The 14,078-nt window shown below is 34.0% G+C and overlaps 3 protein-coding genes across 3 annotated transcripts; 1 reads left to right on the forward strand and 2 right to left on the reverse strand.

Annotated features, from left to right (window-relative positions):
* On the reverse strand, window positions 2,843-4,340 carry LOC104711060 (cold-inducible RNA-binding protein-like). Its single transcript, XM_010427728.2, has 5 exons — window positions 4,152-4,340; window positions 4,001-4,069; window positions 3,803-3,909; window positions 3,264-3,358; window positions 2,843-3,182 (listed from the first exon to the last, which is right to left on the reverse strand). The coding sequence occupies exons 1-5, from the start codon at window positions 4,186-4,188 to the stop codon at window positions 3,131-3,133; spliced, it is 360 nt and encodes a 119-aa protein (XP_010426030.1). The 5' UTR covers window positions 4,189-4,340; the 3' UTR covers window positions 2,843-3,130.
* LOC104711058 (histone H2B.7) lies at window positions 4,405-5,098 on the reverse strand. The gene has a single exon (XM_010427727.2). The coding sequence runs from the start codon at window positions 5,007-5,009 to the stop codon at window positions 4,572-4,574; it is 438 nt and encodes a 145-aa protein (XP_010426029.1). The 5' UTR covers window positions 5,010-5,098; the 3' UTR covers window positions 4,405-4,571.
* LOC104711062 (40S ribosomal protein S15a-1) lies at window positions 9,187-10,443 on the forward strand. Its single transcript, XM_019229799.1, has 4 exons — window positions 9,187-9,256; window positions 9,466-9,620; window positions 9,736-9,896; window positions 10,173-10,443. Exons 2-4 carry the CDS (start codon window positions 9,488-9,490, stop codon window positions 10,269-10,271), a joined length of 393 nt encoding a protein of 130 aa, XP_019085344.1. The 5' UTR covers window positions 9,187-9,256; window positions 9,466-9,487; the 3' UTR covers window positions 10,272-10,443.

Below are 14,078 nucleotides of genomic sequence, written 5' to 3' on the forward strand. Positions count from 1 at the left end.
CGGTTCCTTGGTTTCTAAACGACAATGTTATCTGAACAGGACTCTTTTTGGTAGCTATTTCAATAATATCATTGAGTTTTTAGTTAATAATTTTATTCTTAAACTTTTTTAAAATGATATACAAGTGATACCTAGGATTAGGATTAAAAGTTTGAATTTTTTTTAATATCTTTGATGATTGATTCAATAAATAATTCGTTAATAGTATAGAACTTGATTTCAAATTTTTGATGGATTTTGGCTAACGCAGAGTGATTCGATTTTTGTGAATGAAAAAAATATATTGGCTGCGAATTGTTGCAGCGGTTGGGGTGGACAAATTCATCTGCGGATTACACCGCTTTTTATTTATCATTCATCAAATGTTGTCCTCAGTGGACCAACTGTGGACCATTTTTGCATATAAATAGAGTTAATCCGCAGTGGTTTGTTGTCCGCATTAAAAATAAAACGGTCCAGGCCATAGACAGATTTGGCCGCCTTAACCACCGCTACCAGTCACACCCATTGAATTGGTTGAAAAACAGATTTAGGGTCTGAATGGTAACTACGATCGAGGCAGACAAATCTGTCTGCGGACCAGACCGCTCTGTTTTAAGTGTGGACAGCGAACCGCTGCGGTCCAACTCTATTTGTAAGGATAAGCGGTCCGCAGTTAGTCTGCTGCGGTTTTGTTTATGTTTTCTGTAGACAGCACCATTCGGACTACACATAGGATGTGAATGGTTACATCGGTTGGGGCAGACAAATCTGTCTGCGGACCAGACCGCTCTGTTTTAAGTGTGGATAACGAACCGCTGCTGTCCAACTCTATTTGTAAGGATAAGCGGTCCGCAGTTAGTCTGCCGCGGTTTTGTTTATGTTTTCTGTAGACCGCACCATTGGGACTACACATAGGATGTGAATGGTTACATTGGTTGGAGCGGACAAATCCATCTGCGGACTGGACCGCTTTTTATTTACCATTCAGCAAATATAGTCCACAGTGGTGCAGTCCAAATAAAGCAGAGACAAGACCGCAGTGGACCAACTGCGAACCGCTTTTGCATACAAATAGAGTTGGTCCGCAGCGGTCTGTAGTCCACCTTAAAAATGGAGCGGTCCAGACCGCAGACAGATTTGACCGCTCTGACCGCAGTTACCATTCAAACCCATAGTGAAAAGTAAATAAAAAACGGTATGATCTGCAAATGGATTTATCCGCCTCAACCGTTGCAACCATTCACACCCTTAAAATAAAATTGTTAAAATTTTAAATAAATTGAAAATCTCACAAAGACATAAAAGAGTCTATCACAAATAAAAATATCACTACAAATTAGTCCTATATAGTTTTAAGAAAAGATGGCCACACTTCATAATGGGAAAAAAAAAATTAAAAATACTTCATCTATTTTTTTTTGGACAAATAATACCTGATTTTTTTTATTGAAAAAATAATATCTCGTTTAATTAATTAAAGCTGATTAATATCTCAGTTTTTAAATGTTGTAAGTTTTATACCTGACATATGTATCGTTAATTTCAAATTACTGTTTTACCCTTAAAATAAGAAATTTTTATTTAATTTAAATTAAACAAAATAAAATAAATAAATAAAAAAAATTGAAGCCAAGAACTTCGTCTTCTTCGTTGGCGTCTCTAAGACCCTATGTATTCCAGTTCAATTTCTTGAACAAAAACCAAAAATCCTAACTAAATCTTATAAAAGTTTTCCTTGGTTTTGTTCTCTCTTTCAATTTAAAGAAGAAAAAAAACATGAACAAAGAATCAGAAACTAGAATTTAAAGATTTAACAATTTTTTACAAAACAAAAGATAATTAATTATATATGACTGTAGTATGTATCGATTTGCCCAATTTGAGTTCGGTTTTGTTGTATGGGTATTCCCAACTTCCCCAGAGCTTAAATCTTTGTTACTGTCATTGTATGTGGTTATTAATGAAAACAAATCATATAAACAAATTTATGGGTTTTTGTTTAGACAAGACACAAGAGTGGGATTTGTTGTTTGACTTGTTTCTCTGAACTATTACGAAGAAGGGCTTTGCTAATTTCTTTAAAAGGTATAAATCCACAAGAATCTTCTCTTTCAGAAACCTTGATCCCTTCAGTTGCAGATTCAGAACCAAGATTAACAACTCTCCCAAGAGACTGAAAAGCTCCATTATTAGCCACATAGTCCAAAATTGGTTTTGTCAAACCCATGTTGCTTCCGACTGCAGTTGGAGAAGCCGAACAGAAATCAGGATGCTTTGCTAGAACCATAATACTACCAGCTGCAACAGACGGCGGAGAAGACAGAGGCACAAAATCAGGAGCATTAATATCTCGGGTTGGATTTTTTTTTATCTTTTTCTTTTTAAAAAAAAAATTATATTGTTTGTTTAATTTAAAATAAATAAAAATTTCTTATTTTAAGGGTAAAATAGTAATTTAAAATTAACGATACACGTTTTAGGTATAAAACTTACACGTTTTAAGTATTATTTTTGCCCCTTCATAATGTATTAACATATATCTATCAGTCTAAACAAATTGTTTTAAAACAATTGTACTCCCTGGCCTAGATACTTGAATGACAAACCAAAAGTTGGTTGCCATCTCGCTGATTAGATTTACAAAAGTTCCAACATAAATTAATGTTTTATTAGTGTACTTTAATTTACAAGCTTTAAAACTCAATTACTAGTGGTCCCATTTATGAATGCTGATAGACTTTAGAGCCAAAAAAAGATTATAACACATATACACATATTGGTAAGTCTGCATAATGTAAAAGAAATTGGGAAATTTTTCATATCAAAAATAAATAAAATCAAATTCCACTAAATTAAAATATTCCATATGCCAAAATATATATTTCTTGCCATCGATTTTTTAGCATATTTTGAAAACAAAATCGAAATTAAATGAAAGGTACCTCTTCGGCACCTCTCTCGGTTGGCTCCTCCACTTTGACGCTCAACTTTCATTATAGCGGTGATGGGAAGCAGCTGAGAGGAGCCAATCAAGATACAGACACGCGGATATTTCGGAGTTTGCTTTGTGCGACAGCTTTCCCACCGGCATGTGACCCTAGCCTCACCGCTTATTATACTTAAGCCCATTAATTAAATCAGGCCCAGATCACCTCAAATGCGAACGTATACTGTTTTCAAGGATTCTTCTACAAACAAGACTACAAACAATATCTCACAAATTGCATCTGTTCTGTGTAGTGAACAGGGAAATGATGATCTCAGATTTATGCCTAAATTACCGGCGTTCATCATCGGCTTTCTCACTGTTAATATCCGTTGTCACTTCCTCTGCCTTCTTGGCAACTTCAACAAATATTAGTCTACCATCTACAATCTGAAACAAACAAAAGAACCAACTATAACTTCAGTACATTTGCCAAGAAGCTCAACAACGTTATCATCACAATGAAAGGACCAGCATAACATTGATATAGCTTCAGACCCTGATCGGCATTTCTACAGTAGATTCTAACTTCAGTACATTTGTTAAGAAGCTCAGCAACGTTATCATCACAATGAAAGGGACCAAAATCTATATAAGGCTTCAGACCCTAATCAGCATTTCTACAGTAGATTCTAATACAGTGGATATATAGCTCTACAAAACGTATCACCGAGAGTGTCGAGAGTAGAGATGTTTAGGACAATAAATATGAAAATTCGTTTCAGTACAAATTTAAATCTTAAAAGCAAATCTCCAAGAACTGATTAGTAGTACAACAAAGCCAGAAACTTATTGAAGTGGTAACGCAGATATTCAATTGGGTTTTCTTCTCACCTTGCCATCTAAGCTTTTCAAGGCCTTTCGAGCATCATCTTCAGACTCGAATGTGATAAAGCCGAACCCTTTTGGTCTCTGCGTTTCTGGGTCTCTAATAAGCCGAGCTAACCAAAACCCACAACACAAAATTTAGTTTGAGGAACACACAAAGAATCCTAATCGAGCCTTAAACAATATTCAATTTCGTGTCAGCACCTTCTTTGATTTGACCAAAAGGAGAAAACAATTGCCTCAGAGATTGATCAGTAGTGTAAGCAGATAACCCTGCAAAAGATACAAATCAAATCAAACCAGAGCAAGGTGATAAAGAATCTAATCAGAGATGATGAAAAAACCATCATCTTACTGCTTACGAAGAGCTGAGCTGAGAATCTATTTGCCATCCTTGAACCCAAAACTGTTCCTAGTGAAGAAAGCTAAAAGAACGAAACTTCTCTAGGTTAACTTAACTGCTCGAACGACACGACGACGTTTTTCGGAGGAAATACAAGATTCCGATCGACACGACGACGTTTAATTGAAGCGAGAAGAAGCTAAATTCAATCACCGATTCATTTGCAGTGTAGAAGATATGATTTTTAGAGACATTTCATCAGAGAGATTAAAGCTTTGATTGATTTAAGAGAAAGATCGGATCTCGTTTAGATAACAGAAATCGAATTACACAACTTCTAATAGTGAAAACACCGATAAAATCTATAAAAAGCCCTAATTATACAAACACCTTAAAAGACCAAATCAACGATTCCAACAAGATCCGCACAATTCAAGAACTAGTAAATTTCGTCACAGCCTTAGTTCCTTCAGAAACAGCATGCTTAGCGAGCTCACCAGGGAGCACAAGTCTAACAGCAGTCTGAATCTCCCGAGAAGTAATCGTAGGCTTCTTGTTGTACCTAGCGAGCTTAGACGACTCCGAAGCGAGCTTCTCGAAGATATCGTTGATGAAACTGTTCATAATCCCCATAGCTTTGCTTGAGATACCAATATCTGGGTGAACTTGTTTCAGAACCTTGAAGATGTAGATCTTGTACGTCTCGACGCTCTTCTTCTTCATCTTCTTCTTCTTGTCGCCGCCAGCTCCAGCTTCCTTTGGGAGCTTCTTGCCGGCTTTTGGTTTCTTCTCCGCCGGTGCTTTCTCGGCTTTTGATTTCTCCTCTACTGGTTTCTTCTCTGCGGGCTTCTTCTCTGCCTTTGGAGCCATTCTCCAAACAAAGTATCAGAGAAAAGAAAAGTTTCGGAATTTTAGAAAGATAAAATTGTGAGATCAAGCTTTTTTTTTTGTCGTGTGTGTTGTTGTTGTTCAATCGAGTCCATAGCTGATGTATATATACGAGTATGTATTAGATACTGATTGGTTAGTTCTGGTTTCACGACGATTGATGACGTGGACTCCATTGCGTACCGTTAGATTAGAACAAATGAACGGTGTAGAATACGCAGAATCAAAATTAATTACGAGTTTAACGAGAAAAATCGGCTTAATTGGACTCTGCGTAAATGGGCCCTCTAAGATAAGCCCAAGTATTTTCCAAATTTCCTCTTAAAAAAAAAACGGATTTGATCTTGGACACGTACCCAATGGGCCACGCGTACCAGCCCACATAAACCACAACAGAGTGTATCCATTATATCGGTTTATATTCTGACCTAGAAGATTAGAAGTTAAGAACGAATCGGTTTTTTGCCCTAAAAAAGAAAGAACGAATCGATTACAGTAGCATCATTGTTCCCCTCTCTCTCTCTCTCTCTCTCTCTCTCTCTCTCTCTCTGTCTCTCCGTGGCTCCATCTATTTCACTGAATCGTTTCAGATTCGATAATAAGCGAGGTAGGTTCGTGATTTAAACGTCCTCTGAATGATTATCTGATGTTTGATTGGGGTAGAGTTACGTTCTATGATTATATGATGTTTGCCCAATTGTTGAATCTGTAGGTTGAAAGTTTTGAAAGATGTGGGCGAAGAAGGAAGCTCCAACACGGGTCTTTTGGGACATGAGCACCTGTCCGGTTCCCCGTGGCTACCCTGCTAGTCGGGTAGGCCCGTGTATTAAACGGGCGTTAAGGAAATTAGGCTACACTGGTCGTGTCTCCATCACTGGCCTTGGCATACTGAAAAACTTCTCTACCGACGTCCTGAAAGGGCTCTAACCTCGAAACCAGTAAGTTAATAATCCTTGTGTCTTTCTACATTACTGGATTGGTTTTAAATTCAATTGGCTGCATGTATCTTCCTTTTGCATAGAGAGTCTCATGCAATCCTTTTATTTTTTATTTTTTTGTGAAACAAAGCAAGCTTTGGTCTTCAAGTTGAAATTTCCTGTTGGATAGATGGTAGTCGGAAAATTTAATGCTCATATCCGGAGAGAGGAACTTCATTCCATATCTTGGCATTCTAGAGAGGATGCGAGTCAAAGTTATTCGTGAATTACCATTTGATGATGAGTCAAACCATGTCGTTTTTTCCACAGATAGCGTGGGTTCAGGGGACCTTGAGGTGGACCTTGACGATGATCCTGTTTGGTCGTGCTCACTATGCGGCCTTAAAACTGGCCGTGGCTTTGAAAGTTTCTGCACGCACCTCAAATACAAACATACCTCGAGGAACCAACCTCAGGCAAGTCAAGCTTTCTAATTTTTTCACATCTTGTTTTTCTTTTTTCCTTATTGCAAGTGTTTCCTTCAACCAAAATTTATCATCTTGATTTGCTGACTTTGTTTGCTGCTCAAACATTGTAGCGAAGTTGCAAGAAACCAAGGCAAAACGAAGACTTGAACTAGACAAACTACTAAAGAAGATGAAGATGAAGATGAAGATGAAGAGTACATCCCTCCTGTTCTTCTTCTCTTAAGGCATTTCATATCATGTATCCTTTGTTCTACTCAACATTAACTGCTTTCGTATCTTATGGTTTGTGACTAATTTAGACATAACATTCAGTATAAGCTATTCATATTTATCTCAAATTGATTCATGATCTTGCAAATTTATCTACTGACATTCATAACCTGGACACTTTTTAAATTTGAACTAAATAAAAAACACAATTTTTGACATCGCTATCTTCTCACGAAGATTCGTTGCAGCAATTCTTTCGATCCTCACAGTTAGGCAAATAAAGGCTACTAAAATATATTAAGATCAGCATGTTCAGCAAAAAAGGGCTCAAAGCACTACCACATAGTAAGAAATAATTATTGAATCAACGAAACAGTTAGCAAAGGAAACGGAAGTATGTAAATAGGATTTTCTGGATATTTGTACTTGATTTACTTATTAATTATAGGGAAATCTGAAAAGTAAATATTCTATATCCAAAACAAAAACAATTAACCAGGAAAAAGAAAATAGTTAAAAATAGAAAAATAAAATCATAAGAAAACTAAAAATAATAAACCGGTTATTTTCTTTCAAAAAAAAACTGCTGTAAAATTTTAAGGAATTTGGCATCAAATAAAAGACATGATACCAGTTTTTTAAGGAGCGATCGACATATAACACTAAAACTACTCCGATATATGTTTCGCATTAATTTTATAGAAGCATGCATATAATATTTTATGTCAGTTCAACCTATTTTTGTCACGTATGTAATATGAATTAAAAATGGGTTGGTTATTATTTACAAATTAAACTATATATAGATTGTTTGTTAGTATATTGGTTATGCTACTCCATATCAATGTTTTAACCTGATTCAAATTATAATCAAATAACAATTTATTTTATTTGATGTAAATTAAGTACATAAATCCATTGATTTTAACTTTTAACAATTGAACTAAATCACAAAATTAGTTTTGACATAATTAGTATAATTTTATTTTCATCATTTTTTATTGATGTAATTTTTTAATCATTTGCAAAGTGATGTTAATATAAATGAATTAATATATCGATTATTTAAGTGATGTATTTATATTTCTATCAGTATCTTAAAGTGATGCAAATTTATATCAGTTTGCATCAGTTTTAGTTGATTGATGCCGTACAAGTCAATAACGATATCAATTATTACAAGCGATGGTAAATTTTATCTTTTGTATCAATTATAAATAAGCAATACAAATTAATATCACTTAACTTTTTGATACAATTTAATTGATGTAATATGCACTTTTTGTAGTGATATTTGAGTTTTGTTTGTTCCCTTTTTTTGTATGGTTTAGTATTTGTTATGAAGTATGTAATTTAACAACAAAAAAAGTCACAAATGTATAGCTTTTAAAGTGACCAAATTAAAGTGGCACTACAAGAAAACAGCTGTTTTACGACTACACTATTCGTCGCTTTGTAGTTGTAAAAACTGTGGTTACGACTAAATAGCGACTAACGCAAGCAGTCGGAGATCGAGAGTCGCTAATTAATGTAGTCGTATATATAGTCGTCTCTTTGCGACTACTCTACAACCAAAACTCGTAGCCATAATATTGTCATAAAGTCGGCGTCCCGTAGTCGTTAAATTAGTGACGGTTTTATGACTACAGTGTGATTAAGTATCGCAGACAAGTGGTCTTCTTACTGTTGTCGGTTTTTAGTCGTATAATTGTGATGACTTGTTGGCGACTAAGTACTGACTATGGGTTTCGTAGTCGCTATATAGTCACTTATCTTAGTGACTTTGAGGAGACTATTTAGAAACTACATTACGACTATTTGGCCACTGATGTTGATTTCAAAATCTGAATGTTGCATATACTAATTTCCCTTCATCCTCTTCCTTTCATTCTTATATATCAATTTAAATAAAATGATTCGAATTTGGAAAGACATAATATTGAAATATTCTAATATTGAAATATAGAAATACACCGTACATGTTCAAGTTACAGAAATAAAAAAAGGTCATAAACACAATCTGAAAGTGGCAATGAGTTCATCCAAAAGAGAGAGATAGAGTTCATCCGAAAAGAGTGAGATTGAGTTCATCCAAAAAGAGTTAAGACAGAGAAACCTATTAAGCAGATGTTGATGGAGTTGGAATTGGATCATTTTGGGGAAGAGGTTTTGTGGTTGTCTCTTTAGCTGAATGGCTTGCAACGAAATTCTGAAACCGCGGATCACATTCCTTCAGAAACTTCTCCACCAAGGAGAAGTGGTCAATCGATTCCATATACGAGTATGTATTAGATACTGATTGGTTAGTTCTGGTTTCACGAGGATTGATGACGTGGACTCTATTACGTACCGTTAGATTAGAACAAATGAACGGTTTAAAATACGCAGAATCAAAATTAATTACGAGTTTAACGAGAAAAATTGGCTTAATTGGACTCTTACACTTATAACGGGCGTAAATGGGCCCTAACTATGTTTCCATAATGGGCCTAGTGGAACCCGTGAAAGTGATATAAGCGAAAACCCTAATTTTTGTTCCGTCTTCTCTGTTCTTTAATCTGTTAGAAGAAAAAGCGAGAGACGACGTCGGAGGCGGCTGCTACTTAGGTTTCAGGTTAGTTAGTAATCGCCGGAATCTTCATCTCTCCTCAACAACTTATATGAACTGCTTTATTGTTTCTTTTGGAACTACCGTTTAGTTAATTGTTTCTCTGGAGAATCTAGGTTTGAAGCTTTCGTTTTATGTCATTTTCAGAGCCATGGTGTGTAGTGTTATGAAATAATCAATAAGCTTAAGATTTGTTGGTTTATGATTTTTGCAGTTTTTTTTTGAAATTTTGAAAGAATGGTGAGAATCAGTGTGCTCAATGATGCTCTCAAGAGTATGTACAATGCTGAGAAGAGGGGAAAGAGGCAGGTCATGATCAGGCCTTCTTCTAAAGTGATCATCAAGTTCCTTATCGTCATGCAAAAGCACGGTATGTTTTTTTTTTTTTTTTTGCAGAGCTAGTGGTTATGACTCTGTGTTACTTTGCTTTCCTGTGTATTGTTTCCAAGTGTAAAGATGATGCTTTGTGTTTTGGAATTTTGTAGGTTACATTGGCGAGTTTGAGTATGTTGATGACCACAGGTCTGGTAAGATTGTTGTTGAGCTTAATGGAAGGCTGAACAAGTGTGGAGTCATCAGTCCTCGTTTTGATGTTGGTGTTAAGGAGATTGAAGGATGGACTGCTCGTCTACTTCCTTCCAGACAGGTTAGCCTTTTACTCTCTATTTTTGGTACAAATCAATTATGTTTTAGATCGTAAGATTCGACTTAATGCTTACTAAAACACTCTCATATCGGTCTCCTGCCTCAATTTGATGTTTCTGTTAGTGTTTAATCGGAAGAGTCAGTACTTGTAGAACATAATCACTTTGCTGTTCTGTTAGGGTGTAATTATGTGTTTAAGTGTCATTACTTGTAGAACATAATCTTACTTCATCTTTCAATCTCACAACTAAATTGGAACACATCTCTCTATGTGCAGTTTGGTTACATTGTTCTGACGACCTCAGCGGGAATCATGGATCACGAAGAAGCCAGGAGAAAGAATGTTGGTGGCAAAGTTCTTGGCTTCTTTTACTGAAGCAGCTTCTTGAGATCTATCTTATCAGGTTATATATCGATTCTCCTTATGTGGAGGGAGTAGTATTTGGATTGTGACCTCAATGTTAAAGTAGTAGTTTTGTATGTGGTTTTACTCGGATGCTTAAAAACTTTGGAGATGAGTAGACAAATTTATTTCAGTTTTTGAATTCGTTAGACTCGCGGTTTATGAAACCAAAATCATCTTTCTTGACTTATCATGTGTCATTTACTCATTTTGGAGACGTGCTCTTCTTGTTTGTTTTTCTTAAAACGTTTGGTTTAACTCTTTTCAATGTGAAGTTCTCATTAAAATACAAATATTTGAGTGAGCTGCTCAAATTCAAAAGAGATTTTAGAAGTAATTTATATGATTCTATCGCTCAAAATTAAAAGTCGATGACAAAACAAGTTGTTCTAAGAAACGAAAATTGAATAGTTCCCCTTCCACGTTAATCAAGTTTCAACAATTCAAAAAAATCAAATACAGCCTCAAAAACATATATGATCTCTGTGAGTAGAATTAGATCTTTGCTATATCTCCTAATTCCTAAATATCATATATCTCCTAATTCCATCAATTGACAAGTTAGTGGGGGTTATTGGTTTAAGATTTGAATAGAGTTTTAAAGATTTTAAATGTTATGTAGAATCTGTTGTTATTAGATCAAGATTTTGTTAAACTCTGTTAAAGTTTAGTGTTATTAGTTTGTGATTTGTAAAAAGTTATTTAAAATCTTAACAAATCTGGGTTATTAGATTCAGACTTTTATAAAGTCATTAAAAGTTTTGTATTATTCAATTAAAACAAAAGAATCTAAGATTGTTAATGAGTTCAATTATTATGTTATTGGTTCATTATTTTAGACAATTTCTTTACAAAATAAAGTCATGGAAAGTATCATAAAAATACAGGGATTGTTTGGAGGACTTTACAAGATTTTAGAAAACTAATCAACAAAACTCTCTAGTAATCTATAACAATCTTTCACTTATTCATTTTTAATGATTTTGTTGAACTTTTCAAAAATCTTCATAAATCTCAAACCAATACCACCCCCTTAGTTTGGTTCATAATTTTTGTAATCTTTATTTTTGGAAATCTTTACGTTAATATAAATGTAATCTGGAATAACCAGCAAGCAACCAAATCATATAAATCTTTTTGGTTCATATGATTTGGTTGTTTGATGGTTTTTGGAGTTTGCCAAAACAAATGGGAGAAACTCGTACAAAATTATTGCATGAATGTTTTACTAATCATAAATAGCTTTTGGCTTTTGGTTTTTAATTTCTTAGATTTTAGATCTCTTTTATTTTTTCTAGATTTTACAAAAAAAAAAGAAGCTAATTTAATTAAATAAGTATTTTTTAAGAAACGAAATTTTATCATTAATCATTTAGAAACAAACAACCGCTAGTTAATAGAAATTTTTTTAAAAAAATTACTTTTGAAATTTTCGAAATCTAAAAACAAAAATCCACTTTCGCCTCTTTTGCCGTCAAAGTGTTTATAGTACCAGTTCATATTTGGTTATCTGAAACTCATGTAGAGCCACTTTCGGCGAAGTATATTTTTTCCTACAACACTAGGTTTTTAGATCCTACAACTTCAATTCAAATTGCCACATGATTTATTTATTATTTGTGACTACATGACTCTCCGCGTCTTTGACATGGTCTTATGAAAACCTACCAAAAAAATTATTATTAAGCTACCATTAAAAATATATTTTTTAAAAATTACAAATAAAACTTATTTTTTAACGTTTACATGAATGATTTAAATGAAATCTCGAAAATAATATAATATGAACAATTTACGTAATATTCAAAAACCTTTTAGAAAATATTTATGTTCTAAAATATTATCAATTTTCCTTCTTGATGTTTATATATAACCAAAAAGAAAAAAATTAAATAGCCAAAAAGTGAATCAAAAAACAAAAAAAAAACAATTTTCAAACAACTCTTTCTCTAATAAGAAAATGAATTACCAGTAAAAGCCAAAAGAATTATAAAAAATAAAGAAAAGAATCGTATTTTCCTTTTTATAACAAAAAATAATCTTATTATAATAAAACTTGAACATGGACTTAAACTTGAACTTGAAAATCGTATCTTCATTTTTAGTTAGGTATATGTGATAAGGTTTGCTTGGTAGAGATAGAGAACGTGTTGTGCCAAAAATTGATTTGCAATGGAATTCTACTTTGGTATGATCCAAAGAAAGATTTGGGGTGGGGTAAAGTTAAGGGACTTAAAGAGCTGTCCCCTAATGGCATAATCCATAATTACGATGACAAACTCCGGCATCAAAAGAAGAAGATAATAGTTTGAACTAACTAAAGTAACATAAAATGCATATTTGCTGTGCAGAGAATTCGTTTGAGAGACATAGACGGTTTACAAGACCTTTTGGGAATTCGTTAAATGGTCTAAAAAGCTGTTAATCTTTGACGGATGTGACGAATGTGACTCTGGTCTGGATTTCTTCGATCGTGCTTTATGCTATTGTGACACTTTGATGATCACTTCACTTAGGATCATGCTTAGATGCCCAAGAAGTGGTGGGCGAGTGGTAGGACCAGCGTGGGGGAAAGGGTGACTATCATTAATGGATTATCTAAGCATTAGAGGATGAAAGAAATTAAATTATAACATAGTATGCCAGTCTTATGATTCCTAAAAGAAAACATTAATGGATTTACTAACGACCAAGTGGAAGACTGTAAGAAATTGAATAATGTTATTTTTAATATATTTGGTAACCAATTAAATTGGTAACAAAGGAGTTTTTCCTAATCAATCTCTACTTTGATGGACGGTTGAGATTAAATTTTAAGGAAACCCTAAAGAGGAATTATGTCCTCCCTCCGCCTATAAATATATGCCTTTAGTCCATCATAAAGGCATCCCAAAATAAATCTCAGAAAGACAATACATAGAGAGTAAGTTCATAGGCAAGGGGAGAGAAACCTAATCACCTAACTAGAAGATCAGACATCAGGAAGCTGTTCATCAAGAAATCTCTACTACAACGAATGGAGGAGGTACTCCGCTAACCCTCCTTTATAATTCTATCATGTGATTAATCATGTTGCTTAAAAGATCTTAGGGTTCATGCACTACAAGAAAACATGGTGAAATCCTACCAAAAAATTTTGGTAGGAAAAAAATCCTACAAAAAACTTACGATTATTCTTCGAAAAACAGTTGTCGTAAGGAATTGGTAGGAAATTTCCTACAAAATATATTTGTGAGAAAATCGTAGAAAATTTCCTACGAAATTTCTTCAAAACGTAGTTCCGTAAAAAATTTTGTAGGAAAATGGAAGTAAATAAATAGGAAACGCAGCGGAAAGAATTTGGTAGGAAAATTTCCTTCCAAATTCCTACGAAAACTGTAGCAAAGCAATTTCGTATGAAACTCGTAGGAAACATTTCCTTCCAATTACTTTCGAAATTTATTTCCTACCATTTGAATGTATGTTTTCCACCAATTTCCTACCAAATGTTTTATGTTTTAAACTCATTTACTTACAAATTAAAATCTCTTACATATTTACTTTACATTCACAAAATTAATTTTTAATCTATATACTTATAAATTTAAAATCATTCACTTATATGTTTACAGTAACACCCAAAAAAACGTAGTAAATAAAAAAGCCCCCACGTGACTTTTTGTCAAGGAGCCGTCTCTTTCCTTTTCTCTTCGCTCCTTCTTCTTCCAAAATTTTCCCCAAATTTACGACGGTCTACTTGGGGAATCGAAGAAGCCTAAGAAAAAAAAACTCAGATGCTTC

Source organism: Camelina sativa, chromosome 9, assembly GCF_000633955.1.
Source record: "Camelina sativa cultivar DH55 chromosome 9, Cs, whole genome shotgun sequence".
NCBI lineage: Eukaryota > Viridiplantae > Streptophyta > Magnoliopsida > Brassicales > Brassicaceae > Camelina > Camelina sativa.

Excerpts from the sequence above, each read along its gene's own strand:
- LOC104711060 (XM_010427728.2), bottom strand. The coding sequence starts at position 4,188 with ATGGCAAATAGATTCTCAGCTCAGCTCTTCGTAAGCA. Across the intron at positions 3,910-4,000 it reads TTTTGGTCAAATCAAAGAAG|CTCGGCTTATTAGAGACCCA; the intron begins GTGCTGACACGA and ends GGTTTTGGTTAG. Across the intron at positions 3,359-3,802 it reads TGAAAAGCTTAGATGGCAAG|ATTGTAGATGGTAGACTAAT; the intron begins GTGAGAAGAAAA and ends TGTTTGTTTCAG.
- LOC104711058 (XM_010427727.2), bottom strand. The coding sequence starts at position 5,009 with ATGGCTCCAAAGGCAGAGAAGAAGCCCGCAGAGAAGAAACCAGTAGAG.
- LOC104711062 (XM_019229799.1), top strand. The coding sequence starts at position 9,488 with ATGGTGAGAATCAGTGTGCTCAATGATGCTCTCAAGAGTATGTACAAT. Across the intron at positions 9,621-9,735 it reads TATCGTCATGCAAAAGCACG|GTTACATTGGCGAGTTTGAG; the intron begins GTATGTTTTTTT and ends GGAATTTTGTAG. Across the intron at positions 9,897-10,172 it reads GTCTACTTCCTTCCAGACAG|TTTGGTTACATTGTTCTGAC; the intron begins GTTAGCCTTTTA and ends CTCTATGTGCAG.